Source organism: Zonotrichia leucophrys, chromosome 18, assembly GCF_028769735.1.
Source record: "Zonotrichia leucophrys gambelii isolate GWCS_2022_RI chromosome 18, RI_Zleu_2.0, whole genome shotgun sequence".
In the NCBI taxonomy this organism is placed as follows: domain Eukaryota; kingdom Metazoa; phylum Chordata; class Aves; order Passeriformes; family Passerellidae; genus Zonotrichia; species Zonotrichia leucophrys.
Window position 1 is genome coordinate 1763233 of NC_088187.1, and position 16901 is coordinate 1780133.

At 42.9% G+C, this 16901-nt stretch overlaps 1 protein-coding gene across 17 annotated transcripts in view; it reads right to left on the reverse strand.

Moving 5' to 3' along the window:
• Positions 1 to 1305: 1305 nt before the first annotated feature.
• CACNA1G (calcium voltage-gated channel subunit alpha1 G) overlaps positions 1306 to 16901 on the reverse strand; it is a 143548-nt gene continuing 127952 nt past the window's right edge. For 10 of the 17 annotated variants that reach the window (XM_064728318.1, XM_064728320.1, XM_064728317.1 and 7 more), the window contains 5 exons: positions 15986 to 16126; positions 12060 to 12194; positions 8874 to 9063; positions 6248 to 6417; positions 1306 to 2404 (listed from right to left, as the gene is read on the reverse strand). In XM_064728318.1, the coding sequence (XP_064584388.1) occupies positions 1550 to 2404; positions 6248 to 6417; positions 8874 to 9063; positions 12060 to 12194; positions 15986 to 16126 (1491 nt within the window). In that variant the 3' untranslated portion in view covers positions 1306 to 1549. The remainder of the gene's footprint in view (positions 2405 to 6247; positions 6418 to 8873; positions 9064 to 12059; positions 12195 to 15985; positions 16127 to 16901) is intronic. The other 7 variants (XM_064728325.1, XM_064728319.1, XM_064728322.1 and 4 more) reach the window with 6 other exon arrangements.

Below are 16901 nucleotides of genomic sequence, written 5' to 3' on the forward strand. Positions count from 1 at the left end.
TCTGACTATTGGCACACTTCAAAGCATGCCTGCAGTCTAATTTAGCTTACATCTTAATGTGATTTCATGGAAGTGGAGTGGAGTTAATGTCTGGCTTCCATCAGTCATGAGGTGTCGAATGGGGCAACCTCGAGTGGTTTTCAGGCTGTGCTGTCCAGTTTTACAGATTGCTTTTGGTAGAGGACATTAGCACAGGAGTAAACAGGTAATTTTTGAGATGATTGATGTTATAAAGTAAGGACATGAATTCTGGGTTTATCCACTTTGTATCATCATGTTGCTGCTTAAGGCTATTGATGGATTGGAAATAAAATTGCAGTTGGGGTCATGTAAAATAACTCTAGCAGTGACAGCAAAATACCTGGCTATTTTACTGAAAACCAGCAGTCATTTCAGTACCCACAGACTTTCTGTAAAATAACTTGCAGAAGTGCCTTGATTCAGTAGAACATGAGCATATGATTTTAATTTTTAGGAATTACTTTAATGTGATCAACCTCCAGGCATTCTAGGCAAGAGCTTAACTTTGGGCATGTGCTGAAGCCTATTGTTGTGCCATGTCTGCCCTGATTTCACCCACTGCAAGTCTTAAACTTGATCTCACTCTCTTTTCCACAGAGTGCAGAGAGGAGGAGCTCCACTGAAAACAGAGGGATGAGGGAGGACTAAAACTCAGCAAAATAAAAAGTCCATCTTGGAGACACTGCAAAAACATCTTGGAAGTGACCACAGGCCTCTGTTGTCTGTTTCCTAGGAATGCATGAAAATTAACCATTGACATGATTTTGTGAGTTGCCAGTGGATGATCTATAACATCCACTATGATCCTTTCATAATTCAGTATCTTGTATTGTTAAATGGCTCTGCCTTCACCATCTTCAGACATCAGCATGTTGGACCTTCCTGGGTCTGAGCACTTGCTTTCATACTCTGAATGTCAATTTAATGCAAGATTGGAATATTTTGTTTAAAAATTGCAACTGCTTTTCTGTACTACACAAACAATTGTTTTCCCAGAATATCATTGAAGTTCAAGGGGAAAAATATATTACATTAAATAATCCTTATTTACTGCTGACTGTGGGATACATTTCCTCTGTAATGCACTAATTGGCTACATTGTGTGCTTTGCAAAACAAAATGAAACCCAAACAAAACAAAACAAAAAGAGAAGGGAATAAATATATACTTTTTAGGTTAAAATATTCATAAAAACCAACTTTATCTCAGAAATATTCCGAGATACATAAAATAGAAGAAAATTAAATGAGTCTTTAGTCACAAAATGTACTACATCCCATGATACTAGATTCAATTAATTTAATAAAATATAATATACATATAGATTCTGCACATTGTATTGCTTTTACCTAAGCAGAACATATGCTTAAGTAAGCGTGATATAGGTTAACCACTCTTTTAACCAGCTGGTTCTTTAATCTTTCTTTGGAAATTTTTTACCCAGTGCCATTTTGGAGTACAGAGTTTTTAAGATTTTTTTTCTATTACATGAAAGGAAGAAGACATTTGGCACCAACAGAAAAATAACTCAGGGGTCCATTTCCGTTTGATCAAAGGAAAAGCTAGGAAGTGTCAACAAGTCTTTCTTTGGGGTAGGAGATGTTGCCATACTGTCTGGAAGCAGTGAATCCCCTATATCCACTGAATCCTTGGACTCACAGGATGGAGCACGCCTCCTCAAGCAAACGTCTCCACTGGCAGGTGAGATGCTGTGGGGTCCCCTAGGTACCAAACTCTGCCCATCAGGTGGATCTATAGATATACAAGGAGGGCTCAGTTTCTTCTTCTGCCGCGTACCTTGCAAGCATTCCATTTCACTCACCACCTGACTTATAAAGCCAGAAGAGCTGGACGTGGAATGGTGCTGAGGGCTGTTTTCTATGGAACAAATCTCTATTGAATGTCTCCTTTGATCATCTAACCAAGAGGGTGGTTTTTTTAGCAGACCCTGGGTGTCTACACTGTGATATTTCTTCAGGTCCTTCAGTACCGCGTTGCCAGTATTGCCCACGTTCCTCTTAGGTGTGAGAGGCTGACCCTCCGAACAGGCACTCGAGGCTGTGCAAGTTTCTGAAGTGAAAGGCTCCAAGGAGCTGTTTATTTCAGATACTTCTTGGTCCATTGAGTCTTCAGGGGTCTCCTGATACGAGTCTGCACAAGCACAGGATGCTGGTGCCTGCTTTGAAATATTATACTGATTGTGGGAATGCTGCTGCGTATGGACGCTCGCCCGACTCCAGGCAGCCAACTCATTCACTTCTGAGGGCATCAGAGCCACTGGTGACTCCTCCTTGGGCACAGTGGGAGCATTTGGGTCAGAGAGTTCACTCACCTCGGTGTGGAGATTCTCCTTGCTATCCAGAGAGTCATTCCTTATAGCCATCTGTATCAGAGCGCAGAGGGGTTGGGGAGGAGAGGAGTTGCCAGGTGAGAGAGACAGACCAAACAAAGGTTAGTACAGGCAAGGCACAGCATTTACAGGGCACTCAGCTCTGCTGAGATCCCTCAGCACAGACCCATTGACTGCTATAACAACCTGTGTTGTGGGTTCTACCAGTTCTCATTGTCAGGGATCTGTGCGTTTGTCCCTGTGTGACAGCCCTTCACTTTTCCTAAATGGTTTAGCTTTAGCTTTAGCTTTCTCCTCTAAGGATGGAGGGCTGCAAAACCAGAGTGCCCCCACCCAAACTTACTCATGTTCTTGTTATGCAAAGGATGAAGGTCTACAGCAAAGCCCTCAATAATTTCAGCAGCACAGGAGATCAGGAGAGAAAGATGTGCAAGTGAGCCTGTGTATTCCCTTCTCTAGCTCAGGTGATGCTGAGGGCCTGGAATAGGATCCCCAGAGCCAGCAACACCAGAGCAGCTCTGCTGTGTGTCAGCACCAAGGCAACAGCCTGTCCCTGGCTTTGATCCCTAGGCTGGAGCCACAGCTCTGCACCACCTTATGGCAGAAGCTGGAAACACTGGAATCCAAAGCTGGACTAATAATAATCTGTAATTATTTCAATTCGTTCTGATGCTTAAGTTCAGGCTTCCTAAGGCACATTTTGCCTTGGCTGTCTGGAGCCTTACACAGCATCAGTGCCCGCCGGCAGAAGGAACCTTGGGCATGTTTTGAAGGCTTTGCCTTTTCACTTGTCAAAAGGCTTTATAAATCAACCACATTAACTGGCCCTTAAAGGCAGAGTATCCATTTGAGAAGACTTTTAAATGATCTTAAAGATAAAAATCTTCACAGGGAAATTTGAAAGAGATGTGTACACTTGGTCCCAATCCTTTAGAAAACTGTAAGGAGATGAAATTATGAAATTCCTCATGCTAAGGAATACTTTTGTGACAAATCACCCCAAAATGATCATACACTTTATATAAATATTGTCCCACAAGGATCATTTGAGCCAAATGATCTCTATCCAGCAAAGCTCTCATCAGCTGCAGTGCGTCCATGTGTGCACAGAAACACCATAGTCTATTGCAGCATCTGCACATTGCGCTCCCTTTGTCAATGGGGACAGCTCAGAGAATATTTAATGTGGCAAACAATTTCATCCAGTGCTGGTGAATCCTTTCTAGTTAAAATTTCACAGCATAATGCTGGCAACTAATCAGTCAGGAGTGAAGTTATTCTGGTGTCCTCAGCACCAGTAGTTTTAATGAGTGTTTGGGAGAAGAAATCATGTTCATATCCTGAAAAGAGACACAGACCACACAGAAGTTGAATACAGAAGCAAAAAGTAATTGTTGTCATTACTTTTGCTTGCACACCAACCTGTGTTGCACACCACGACAGTATTAGTCACCACCAGCTCTTTCTTTCTCTATGATACAGGCATCTGTGGTTGTTGTTAGTAGTAACAGTACAAATGTTTTACTGGTTTTAGTGGTTTGTTTGAAAAATAAAAGGACCCTCTGCCATCTCAGAGGGGTGTACACCTGTAGCAGCCACAGCTTGGTGTGGGCTACACCTTTGATACAGAGTCCTGGAACTACAAAATCAATATAGGTTTAATTTCAGGTAGAATTCCTCTGGAGAAAAGCCTTTGTGCCATGCACTGCCGAGGAGCACAATCCTCAGCGCGAATGTTTTCCCAAAGCATCCGATCCACTCATCTTCCTCTGCAAGTGCATCGCTAATTGTCAAACATCCCGGAGTCTAAACTGGACGTTACTGTGGGGGCTGTGCTTGCTCTCCAGCACTCTGGAGGGAAAGGCAGGTTAAACACACAGGTTTTAATGTTCAGGGAAAGTGCAAGGACCAGGTATGTGATGGACAAGGTTTATCTATTATGGGTTCAGGAGAGGAGAGGGCATGAGTGGAAAGAAGAAAAGGAAGAGGAAGAGGAAGAGGAAGAGGAAGAGGAAGAGGAAGAGGAAGAGGAAGAGGAAGAGGAAAAGGAAAAGGAAAAGGAAAAGGAAAAGGAAAAGGAAAAGGAAAAGGAAAAGGAAAAGGAAAAGGAAAAGGAAAAGGAAAAGGAAAAGGAAAAGGAAAAGGAAAAGGAAAAGGAAAAAAAAATCCAAATCAGAATTGCATGCAGTATATGTAAAGATAAGGATAATTGGGTACTGAAAACCAAACTGCTTTGCCAGTTTGGGCTATTTGATGTGCTAGTGAGATACTAGTGGTAGCAATAAAAAGGAGTCAAGTAGAGAGCACTTGAGCAAGCAGAAGTGCTGCGGCTGTAAAGGGAATTTTGCCGTTTAAAGGACCAAGTTTCCCAGTGTCTGGCCATCTAGATTGCAATTAACACTAACAGCAACATCACCAGAAAAACCTCACTGCTCTCATTAGCCAGACTGGGAGCTCCTTGCTGCTCAGGAGCCTGCCCAAGGCAGCCCCTCATGGGTTTGCCAATGGACTGTATCTGCTCACTGCCACAAAACTCTTTGCTCTCTGACATGTCACTCCACGAGCATGTTCATGCCACTGAAGGAGCAGGGAGAGGGAGAAAAGGAGGACAATAAATTGACTTAAACTTATGAAAAGGTCTACAAAAGGAAGCCATCAAAGAGGTGAACAAAATTAGACTGGAGAAGATGGCTAACACAGTAATTCATTCTGGCTAGATCGCTTCAAAAGGATGGGTCTGCTATTCATTAGAAAGCAAGAGAGAGTGGTTATGAACTGGAATCATGACATCAATTAGTTTCCCCATTAGTGGTGATTGGGATAGCTGGCCAACCCCATGCAAATGAATACATGCAAGGAATTTCTCATGTCAATTTAGTACTACAGACTAATGTAATTGTTAACCTTGGTACTTCACATCCATTTTTAGAGCTTAATGAATCAACTGTCTAATTTGTCAATGTTGATTAAAAGATGAAAGAAATGGGAATATTTTTATACAGGAAAGAAATTGCTTTTGAAAAAATAGAACTGATCCCCTTTGTGTATGTAAAATCAGGCATGGAAATACTGAATACAGCAGAGTTTTTGAATCAGATGTGCTTCTGGTCCTGGTCCAGCTGCACAATCATTGAAATATGCTTAAAAATGTGAGAGTGAAGCACAAGTTTAAGTATTTTACTAAAAAAAGATAAGTCTAAACTTATGCTTCCAATCAACCAGACTGGAATCTTTGATTAGATCCCTTAGATCTTTGACTGAATCAGGATTTAAATCAATGCCAGGCAAAAACCAGAGATAAAACTGGCTACAAAATAAAACATGTTCTGCTGTGCATAAAGTCAAACTTTTTAAAAGCTCACAGTTGATGAAAAAATATTTTAATTTTCAATTCTCACTGTAAAACTAGCATGCATCTCATGATGGATGCATATGAGATAACCGATTTCCATGAAACACCTCTTTTGGAAAACAAGAGGAGTCAGAGGAGGGCTGGCCTGGGATGGAGCCTGCAATCCTTGTGTCCTTTCAAGCACCAGAAAAATCACAGCAGTTGAGAATGAGTTCCTCAACCCCAACAAGCCCCTAAGGAGCATTTGGCTGCATTTATGAAGGGGATTAAAAAAAATAAAGCACTAACAATGTGGAGAACATTTAGGCATGTTGCCAAAGGACATGATACTCATAATGCACGTTCTTTGGAGACTCCTGGGTGGCTTTCAGATCAAAAACCACCAACCATTTTGTTATTTCTGCAGGAGAATTACAGTTCTCTGGAGGTTTCTCTGTGAATCCCTCCTTGAATTTAAAGCATGGTTAAGCAGGAAATGCATCAATATAAAAGCCCAGCAGGTTTATGACCATAACTCTGCTTACCTGTCTGCGGAGCAGCCTTTCAGCAGAAGGGGAGTGTGCCTGCTGCGAGACCCGGGGCTTGCTGTCCCCCACCAAGTGCTCGTGAGCTCTCACATGGTGGAAATGTTCCTTTGGGATTTGCAGGAGGGAGCTGGTGTCTGCCGGCTGCGACTGCACCGATGCCTTCGAACCTTGCAAGGGGGAGAAGAGGCAGAAATGGGACGTGTTCATCCAGGGGCTGTGTCCCAACCTCAGTGACCTCCCAGGGGAAACTGATCTGCTGCACTTTGGATCAGACAGGCACAGCGAAACCACTGAATTCAGCAATTGGCTCTCCAGAACTGGGAAAAAACCTCCCATCTACTAATAAATTACTCCAGCATTGTCTATTATTTCATTTTTCTTGGCATTTTCCCCTGATACAACTGGGACTAGCTCCTGTTGAGAGCAGAAGACAAGGAACTGCAAGTTCATCTGAACTGGCAATTCCTGCATCTCTGCTTTTGGGCCAATAACTGCGCAGGCAGCCTCACTTCTGAGCACTGCAAACATCTGACTTTGAAAGGCTGAAGGTGTCCCCATGCCTGAACTGCTGGGATCTCCAAACCAGCATGCACACACTGGAAATGAAGTGAAAGGGAACAGCACCTGGCAGCTCTCAAGGCTGGTTTTACAAAGCCTCCCAGAAGAAGGAAACACATACTCTCCAACCTCTTCCTGACCCTTCATGGTTGCTGGCTACTACTTCTAAAAGGTTTGAAACTCTGTGTGCTCCCCTCACACACAGGCTCAATGTTTTTCAAAACAATTCATTTAATCTGGACTGCATCCCAGAGAATCTCATTTGTCCTGGAATCTTTCCCAGAGCAACAGCCCCATTACCAAGGAGTATTCAAACAAATGCCTCCTGCGAGTGCCAGTGTTTCTGACAACAAAACCTTCTCAGCTTGAAATATTGTGGCTTGGTTGTGGTGATTTATTAGATATGCCTGGCACCTTTTCCTTCTTCACTGCACTCTATAATATTACAAACTGTAAACAGGTGGTGGTGACTTCCATCACCCTCAAAAGCAGTGACATTGTAGATGGAAGAGGACAGTGATATGTCAGAATGTGGGGACCTTACACACCTCCCAGCACTATGGCCTGCTGAAGATGATTGGAATTTCACCAGCAGGAGGAAAACACAAAAGGTTTAATTGCCTATTGTGACATCAGCTTTACCTTTCCAAAGCATTTCTGATACACCTCAGTGGAACAGTTGTTCCTGTGGATTTACAAGGGTGCAATGCCTGTCCCCAAAAAGCCAGGGCTGTCAGATAGGGCTATTCAGGTTCTCCAAACTGAAACTGGGAAGTGAAATTTTGAAAAAGAAGGGACTCATAAATTACCCAGTCCATTGCTGATGTAATTTTTGTTCAAGACAGTACAAATACAAGTAAAGGTCAACAATGAAGCACTGGAAATTCCCTCTGCAGCAAACATGATTCTTTCATATGGCCAGGAATTTCTTGACTGTTACAGAGACCCATAAAGTCTAGCTCAGCTGAAGGTAATGGGAGATTTGCTATTGCTTTCAATGGGATTTTAGCTGCACCATTAGCATTATGTGCAAACAGGTTCTTCAAAACACCACTCTTGACCTTGAAAATTGTGTATTGTGGCAGAGATTTCTCAGAACACCAGATTCATCTTCCTTCCTTGTGCTCACATTTTTTTTTGCTTCTGTTCAACAGTAGCTATTCATCCAAATTCTTATTACTATGCAAATTTCAACATCTTATTTCTAATCTGTTCAAATCTTCAAATCTCCTACCATTCTGAACATTGCTGAAATTATGTTTTGCTTAGAGGCTTTCAAATGGCAATGCTTGTAAAAACTTCACTGTCTTATTGGTGACAAATTTCTAAAATGATGGCATGTACAGACAAATTAAAGGTGGCTCCATTCACTTCCCAGCCCCAGGTAACCCCTGGCAGGCAGAAGAACTGGGGGCACAGAGACAAGCACAGGGACAGAGGTGCAGGCAGGGAGAGCCCTCCCTGTACCTAAGAATATCTCTGAATTTAGCTCCAAGATGTATATCCCAACCATGCACACTGGGAAGAAGAATTCCACACTCTCTCATTTTCCCATTCATCTCACGCCAACATGTCTCTCAATTCAGCACATTTATGTCCATTTTACAGGCATTTAGAGACACCTTCTTCCCATCTTTCACAGATGTTCCCAGACAGAGGTTCTGAACAGGTACTGCTGCAAAAAGCAGACAGGAGGAAATATTTCTCTATATTATAATCTCTACTACTAATTTCTCTATAATATAATCTCTAGTGGGATTTCTCCTCTGGGGCCTGGTGGGACAGATGGAGCCCAGGCTGTAGGGACTGTAACCTTAGGGAACCAGGCAGGAGACAATCAGTGTTGAGCCAGGCCAATGTCACATTGTCAAAAAATTCTGAGGAAAGGAGTTATCTTAAACAGGGCGTTGTAAATTGTGGAGGGTCTTTTGACAGCCATTCCACAGGTCTAAACACACGACTGGAAACCAGTGGCAATTTTCTCCTCCCTGCTGAAGAGCGTGGGAAACCACAGCTCTTGCCCCATTGGAGAATCCTGCTCTTGCCACGGGTGACAGAGGTGTACCTGACTGGGACTTGTGGTGTGCTGGTTTCCTGTTGCCCAGCGAGGCCGGGCCGGGGCTGGAGTAGGGCGGCTGGAACATGTAGCTGTCGTTGGGCAGGGAGTGCGTGCGTCCCACCGAGGGCTTCCTCACGCTCAGCAGGTCCTTGCTGGGGGACAGCGTCAGCGCGTCGTCCCTGCAGCGGAGAGCGGCCTGAGGGGAACAAAAACGTGAGGAAGGCAGGGGTGGAAGGGGGGGAAAGAGGGGAAGTACCCAGAAACGCGAGTGACAGCCATTGCAACCAGGATGGCACGATGGGCATGCACAGGGGGCACAAATGGAGCTATGAGGGAGCCATCCCCCTTTGTCGGGGTTGTCAGTAAACTCTCACACAATGGGCCACAGAAACAGGAAGCCACAACGCAGGAATAAACCATGACTATTTCAGAGATATGCAAAGAAGGCATCATGCCTCAAGGTCAGCAAAGGTCACATGCTTGGCAGAACTCTGACTCTCTCTAGGTGCCCTGCTCAGCAAGACAGGCTTTTGCAAAGGTGAGCAGTTTCCTCTTTTAACAATAAAAGAAAGAAAAACAAACAAAAGAACCCCAATCCAAATGCAAAAACTAGTTTATAAAAATATTTGCTGTTCTGGCTCACAGCACAATTTTATTGGATTTTCTTCTCACATAATGAATAGCTAAACCTATTTTATTGAAAAGGATATCTAAACCTACCGCTTCAGGGTGAAAGCCATTCTCTAATTAGAAGGGATCTAATGCAAGCAAGGGTTATTGTATATATGTTGATTGTGGACTTTTTACAGCCAAAGAAACTCTTGGAATGGGCAGCCCCAGAGGCAATATTGAGTAGATTCACCTCTGATTTAATAAGAAAATATCTCCATCCCACAAATGTTCTTGGGTGTTATTGTCATGGAGAGTATTAGCAAAAATGGAAGCAAAGTCATCTTCCCGGTGTATTTCTAATGAAACAATTATTTAATTGTTAAAATGTCTCAAGTGAAAAACACAGGAATAAGTTTGTGCCATTGTAGTCTAGTACAGTATTTGGCTGATCATTTTTGGAAAACTTTAGATCTTATTTTCTGAAAAATTTTCCCTTCACTCAGTGCATTACAGGTTTTCTGGAATCAACACAGATTTTTTTGATCCCAACTCTATCCTTCAGTCATAAAAACAAAATTTCATTATGGCATTTATTTGCATAAGAAACAGGATGAGATTAAAAGGAATTTGCAAAAAGAATAAAGGAGATCGCTGTTTCAAATTTAATGAACGAAACAGGTCTGCACTGCCACACAGCATTTGTTTCAGTCCTTGGGAAACTGCTGATTTGGATAGAGCTTGGACACAGACTAGATAAGGGAGACTGCAATGTCCTGATACAGCTTGGGGAAGGAGAGCAAAACCTGTGCTGGTAAAGCTGAGTTTGGATTTGGGAACCCCTCTGTCCCTCCCTGCCTTCCCTTTGTACCCACTTCATGCTGCTCTGCTGTCACACTACTGAGCTTACAGCAGAAAAGGTGACCTGAAACCTGAGATCTCAAACTCAGACTCATCTGAATCTGAACATGAGAACTTGGATCTGAGATCCCATCCAAATACAACCTTCAGTGAACCGTTAGGTTCATCTGGATCCAATATGGGTTATTTCCTCTTTTGGATGATCTTGGGGCAAATTTCATGAGTGAAATTCATGAAAACCATTGAAAACGGCTGCAAAATGATCTTCCCAGGTCAGGCTACAGAGCAGTGGGAGCACATGACTTTTTGGTTCAGTGGTACTTTTGAAAAACATGTTGTTTTGGCTTGACTGAAAATAAAATCCAAATTTTCCTTGAAACAAAAAAACCCAAAAAACCCAAAAAAAACAGACCAAAAAACAAACCCAAAAACAATACAAAACCAAAAAACCAAGCCAACCAACCAAACAAACAAAAAAAACCCCAATCCAAATATTTTTCAACTAAAGCCACATCTAAATGAAGTGTAAAAATATTGCATTTAGAAGATATTTCAATGAAAGCTTGCAGTTTTTCAGGGGGTTGGGTGACTGTTGTGACCAAAAACTTTTTGGTATGGATAAAAATTCACAAAACCCTTTGTTCAACACAGTTTTGCTTTTTTTTTTGGAGAGGGGAGAAAAAACATCTTTCCTGACTGTACCTTTGAGACTTTGCAGTGCTGTCAAACAAGGTTGTCTAACCTGATTCAAAACTAGGAGGGTTTCTCCTCTGTCCAACTCTCCCCACTAATTTTGAAACAAAAAGCCTCATAAAAGAAATAAAATGGAGTCCACAAAATCTTTTGCACAGGATGCCATGAAGCATGATGGGAAATATTGTCACGGTTTAAGAAATTTTTCTCAAATAAGTGCTAATTAGGATGACAGTCAACTAATATGGCAGAAAATTTATGAACAACACAAACATCCAAAGGTACATGAACAACAACAAAGAAAACAAGAATGATCTAAAATTTTGAGAAAGGAGTTATGTCTGTTGTACAGCAGAAAAAAAACACTTGACTGTTACACAGCTAAAAATGTCTAATGTTTCAAAGAGGAGATGGTGAAGGCAGGGTTCAAAATACTGGTTATGTCAGTCAAAAAAACACTGAATAGTCAAATTTTAAATTTTTTTTTTCAGCATAGTGGCTGGCAGAAATAATTTGCAAAACAAGTATCATCTTGGAGAGATCCCCATTTGATATTTGTAAAAGAAGCGGTCTGGCACCAATCATGCAAAAAGCCTTGTGGTGCCTGTGTTCATAATGACAAAAATCCACTCCAAATCCAAGTGCTGGGGCTGACCCTTCAGCAGAGGACATGGGTCATTAGCTCATCACTGATTTGTTTCAGATGGGGAGGAAATTTCAACCTTGCTGCTTTCCAAAGCCTCTTTATTTTTACCACTTATTTTACTTGTAGAAAACACATTGTTTATACATAAGACAGCAAAAGAAAAATTTAAATAACCACTCATTCCTCACAAGGAGCCAAGATTGTGGACAAGAGTGACAAACCCAGGACCTAATGGCATTAAGGACAGCATCCTGTTCAGGGAAGAGGTTGGTGCTATTTGGGAAGGGGCTGGAACTGGAAATGCCATTAGGCAGGTGCAGAGAGATGGGAGCAGTATTTCGAACCCTGTAAACATCAGACTACACAGTGACCAGTGTATGTACATTGCTTTCCAGAGCATTAAGTAAGTGTGTGTTAATGTCATCAGGAAAAGAGTCATCCGTCAGAGCTAAGGACCAGGACTTTTCAGAGAGAATATCTGACGTCAGAGACAGAGCCTCCATCTCAGCTAGAGGGATCTAAAGGGAGAAATGATTAAACATAAGAAACATAAGGACACAAATCTTTTGGAAAAGAAAATTAAACAAAGAAAAAAAAAAGTATCATAATCTAAATACTTCTAGACACCAAAGCAATATCCCTGCAGTGGGAGAGCTACATCATACACATTGTTACCAGGGACAGAACATTAAAGAAATTAAATATAATGAAGAAATTAAAAAAGGAGCGGGACATTCATACTTTAGTGCTTACCAAGGATCCAGGAGAGGGTTTAAAACCATACACTAATGCTAGCATTGTATTTTGTGGTTCTTCTGTCTACACGAATAAGCAAAAGTAACACTGCTCTCATAATAGAGAGATTAATCCTCTTGGCTGTGATCAAATACAAGAGGTCTCAAGATCTGATTTCTCTGAAGTTGTTCCCCCAAGATCTGATTTCTCTGAAGTTGTTCCCCCCAATAACCATCCTGGTTTCTAAGATAAACTTGTTGAGTCTCCAAAGACTCCCCAACAACGAAACCACATTTTTGGGTGGGGTATGGAGTGTGCCTTTCCCTGTGCCCCAGGGAGGCTGCAGGGACCACTTTCCCCTGCCAGTCCCCCTTCCCTCCAAGAGGCAGGTGGGACCATAATTCACTTCCTCACAGATAAAAGGGCACAGGGAGAAACTTAAAACTGTATTTTGGTCAGCAAACACCTTTCTGGTGCTTTCAGCTCATTTTGGCTGGCTATAAGCCAGTGACACCAGTGGCACCAAAAACTGACCTACTAAAACAGCCAAATGCTTTTTTCAGCCCCCAAATGCCCCTCAGACCTGGTCCCAGCTGTCTCCTCTGGCACTGGAGCACACAGTTACTCTGGGCATCATTAAGGGCTGCCTCCCCTCCCAAATCCACTAGATCAGAGATGAGGATCTAGTTTACAGTGACCCATTTCAAGAGGGCTCCTTAGGAAAACCTTTCAAAACTGGATTTTCATGAAGTACAAGTAGGCACAGAACACAGAGATCATCTGATGAACCCCACAACTCAGGCTCTGCTCTGAGAAAACCTCACACTGCAGGCTCTGCTGACTTGGGAATCGGCTCTACACAGCCACATTCCCGTTTTCATGGATCTTGTGCACATGGATCCCCACTGAAGACATTCAAACAATCTATGAATGGCCTCAAATCATTGATGAAGCTCTCTCCCTAGACACAGAAGTCTTTTTATAAGAAATGTGAAAATCTCACTTCAGATTTTGGAGGAAAAAGAGGGGGGAAAGAGGCCAAGTGGCATCTCCCCCAGAGCAGCAGTTCTGCTGCCAGGCACTGTAAGAGGGATGTCACAGACATCTTTTGTGAAAAATTCCTTCTTTAGGATTTTTCTCCCTTCTGAGAAGCTGTGGCCTCAGCAACAAAATGTAAACAATGGTTATCTGCTGCTGTGGAATGCAACAGGTGAATCTGTGATTAGTTTCTTGTGGATGTTTGGATTTACTGACCACTCAGGGCAGAGCTGTTCTTGCTTTCTGCCAGGACACAGACCTTTGTTATTCATTCCTTTTCTATTCTTAGCTTAGCTAGCCTTCTGAGAACTTTCCTCTCTATTCTTTTTAGTATAGTTATAATGTAATATATATCATAAAATAATAAATCAAGCCTTCTGAACATGAGGTCAACATTCTCACTTCTCTCTTCACTCTGCAACCCTTGCAAGCCCTGTAACAGAGGGGGTGTCTGCCCTGCAGCAGGCTCAGTTCTCCCCAGACCCCCTCCCTGGACACAGTGCTTATGACACCAGGAATGGCATTCACCAGGTAACCTCCAAACTCAGCTCATGCTCGCAGGGGCTGCCTGCTCCAGGTAAGTCCCAGGTGCTTCCTTTTCATTTCTCACTGTGCATTTTTTTTGCCATCTTCTGTGCTTGAAAAGTCTTTCAGCAGCAATAAATCTTCCAAGAGAAAACAGAGAGGCCCAGATCTCTTGCATTGAAGTTGTCAAAGGACTGTGTTTTCTCACTCTTAGAAATGGCAGCCACAGGACGGAACAAGCCCAGCGATGAGTGAGCCTGGAGAGGCTCAAAATTCAGCTGAGATAAGTAAGAGGGACAGACTCCTCTCATCTAACCTCAGCTCTGATATCTCTTCTAGCACACTTATCTGCTGGCAAGGGATAAGAGAGATGATTTGGAGCCCCTGATTTAATATGAGGCTCCCCTAAAAGGCATCACTGTGAAGGCTGCCAGCCTTAGGACAGGAATCCCTAAGAGGGACCCACCAACCAGAGCCAGGAAAAAGCTGTCCAGCAGCCTGGTGGACTCCAGCAGCTCCTGCCTGCTGGAACTGCCCTGCTGGGAGCTGCTATTAATCAGGTTGCTTTCAGCAAGTCCCAGCGCTGCTCTAAATTCCTGAGTTGCCTGAGAACATGACAAATGGTGTGAACAGAAAAGCCAAAATGTAAACAAAACATCACCCCACTTCAGCCTTCCTAAATCCAAAATTGAGTTTGAAGCTGTCAAAACATTTTGTTGGAAACACCTAACTGATTTAGACCAGTTTTAATTATAGACAGGGGGTGGGGGATGCTCAAATTTTAAAAGAAAAAGCCATTGCAAGCAGGAATGATGTATTTTTTCATTACAGAAATGTCAGAACAAACCCAATTTTTTTTTGCTGCAGCAGCACTTTCTGATGAAAAATGTTGTGACAAAACATTTTCAACCAGCTCTCACTGAGTTTCCTACTGACCCTCTGTCTTCCCTGCCAAAGCTACAATCTCTATTCCTCTGGCAATTATTAGAGACAACCACTTCCTATAGCTTAATGGACCCTGGGATGCAATATGGAGCAATCAGAGGGAGACATGTTATCCTGCTATATAAAGATCTGCAGTAGGATTTCATTTTACCTAAGCTTGTTCCTTTCCTCTAATGAACCATCAAAAGTTGGGTAATTTAGAGTGTCAGTGAGCTCATAAACAAGCACACTGATTTAACATGAAGACTTGTGCTATTTTTAGATGACGTTGGTGGGGGGGGATAGGGGGGAATAGATCAAGAAATATGGAATTTGCTCAATTCCAACTGCAGCAAAAAATAGGTGTGCTTGAATTGCTATCATGGTCACTGCTGTCTTTTAGGGAAAATATTTGCTCTAAAGAACAATGCACTTTAAAAAGTAGGTATTTTATTCTAGGAAATAAGTGGACTAATTTTAAACAAGCACTGTCTGCTTGATAAAGCACTGGAGCATACAGTTACTCTGTGCATCATTAAGGGCTGCCTCCCCTCCCAAATCCACTAGATCAGAGATGAGGATCTAGTTTACAGTGACCCATTTCAAGAGGGCTCCTTAGGAAAACCTTTCAAAACTGGATTTTCATGAAGTACAAGTAGGCACAGAACACAGAGATCATCTGATGAACCCCACAACTCAGGCTCTGCTCTGAGAAAACCTCACACTGCAGGCTCTGCAGACATTCCCTGGCATTGCTGTGGAGCCCTGCTTAGGAGCAGGAAGCCAAATATAAGAACCACACTGAAGGATGGAGATGGAATTTTGCACATTTCCCCTCTAACACCCATGAATTGTAAATCCCAATGAAAAAATTCTTACTGTGTTGAAAGGGGAAAGGGAAAGTCCAAGCATGTTCTCTTCCTCTTGCATTGATAGACAACATCATCTACTCCCACAGAAAAAGCCAAAGTGACTTATGCTTCCCAATCCCTGTGACTGCATTACATAAAGAACTTTAACTTGCTGTTAAAGGTCTCAGTCAAATTGAGTTTGAATGGAGACTTTGCAGGAAATTAGGAATATTAACCTGGTTCTCAGAGTTGTAATATTCGGGAGCTGGGAGGGCATAATGATGGCACACAGAGCCTGACAGGTTGTCCATCAGCTTCAGCTCTCCTTCCAGAGATTCCTGGATCAGCAGTGATATGGTATCAAACAAGTGCCTTTCCTAGGAAGGGTGGTGTATAGCATGCAGAGAGAGAGAGCAAGCCAAAAAGAGAGGAGGAAAAAGGCGAGGGATGGAGACAGAAAGAAAAAAAGGACAGCATATCAAACCCAATGAACAAAATGAGAGAAAAAAATAGAAGGGGGGAAAAAGGTGGAAACATTCAAGGAGAACAGCAGTAACAGGAACAATGGGACAGGAGAAAAGGAGAGAGAACAGTGCAGTAATATCACGGTGAGCAGAGACAGCTTTCCCAGACATTACAAGAGATGGGGCAACTGCCCCAAGACCATGGCTGCTCCCACCCAGGGCCCTTCTTGGGGACAATCTCCCTCTCATCAAACATGGCCAGTCATTTCTAGGGGCTGAGCAGCATTTTTCCATTGGTGCTGTCAACTTCAACAGGACACTACTTGCTGCAAGACTTCTACACACATGGTCCATGCTTTTGAGCTGCAGGACCTAATACTTGACGCCATATCCAGAAGGCACAGAAATGAAAATAACCTGACTGAAGAGAAGCTGAGTGTCCTGTCCATGGAAGCTGCAACTGAGCAGGATGGACACAGGTCACTAATTCATGTGCCAGACGTGGGCTGAGGTGCCCCCAGCGCTCTGGCCAATGTTAAACCAGCTGGCCACAGCACTGGGGTTGTACAGAGCAGGGACTGGCTTTTGCAGGCAGCAGGGCAGTGATTTCAGGGTGCACCTTCCATGTGGGGAATGCCCAACGCATACAATGAGATGAGGACCAGCGCTACAGTCAAACAGCACACAG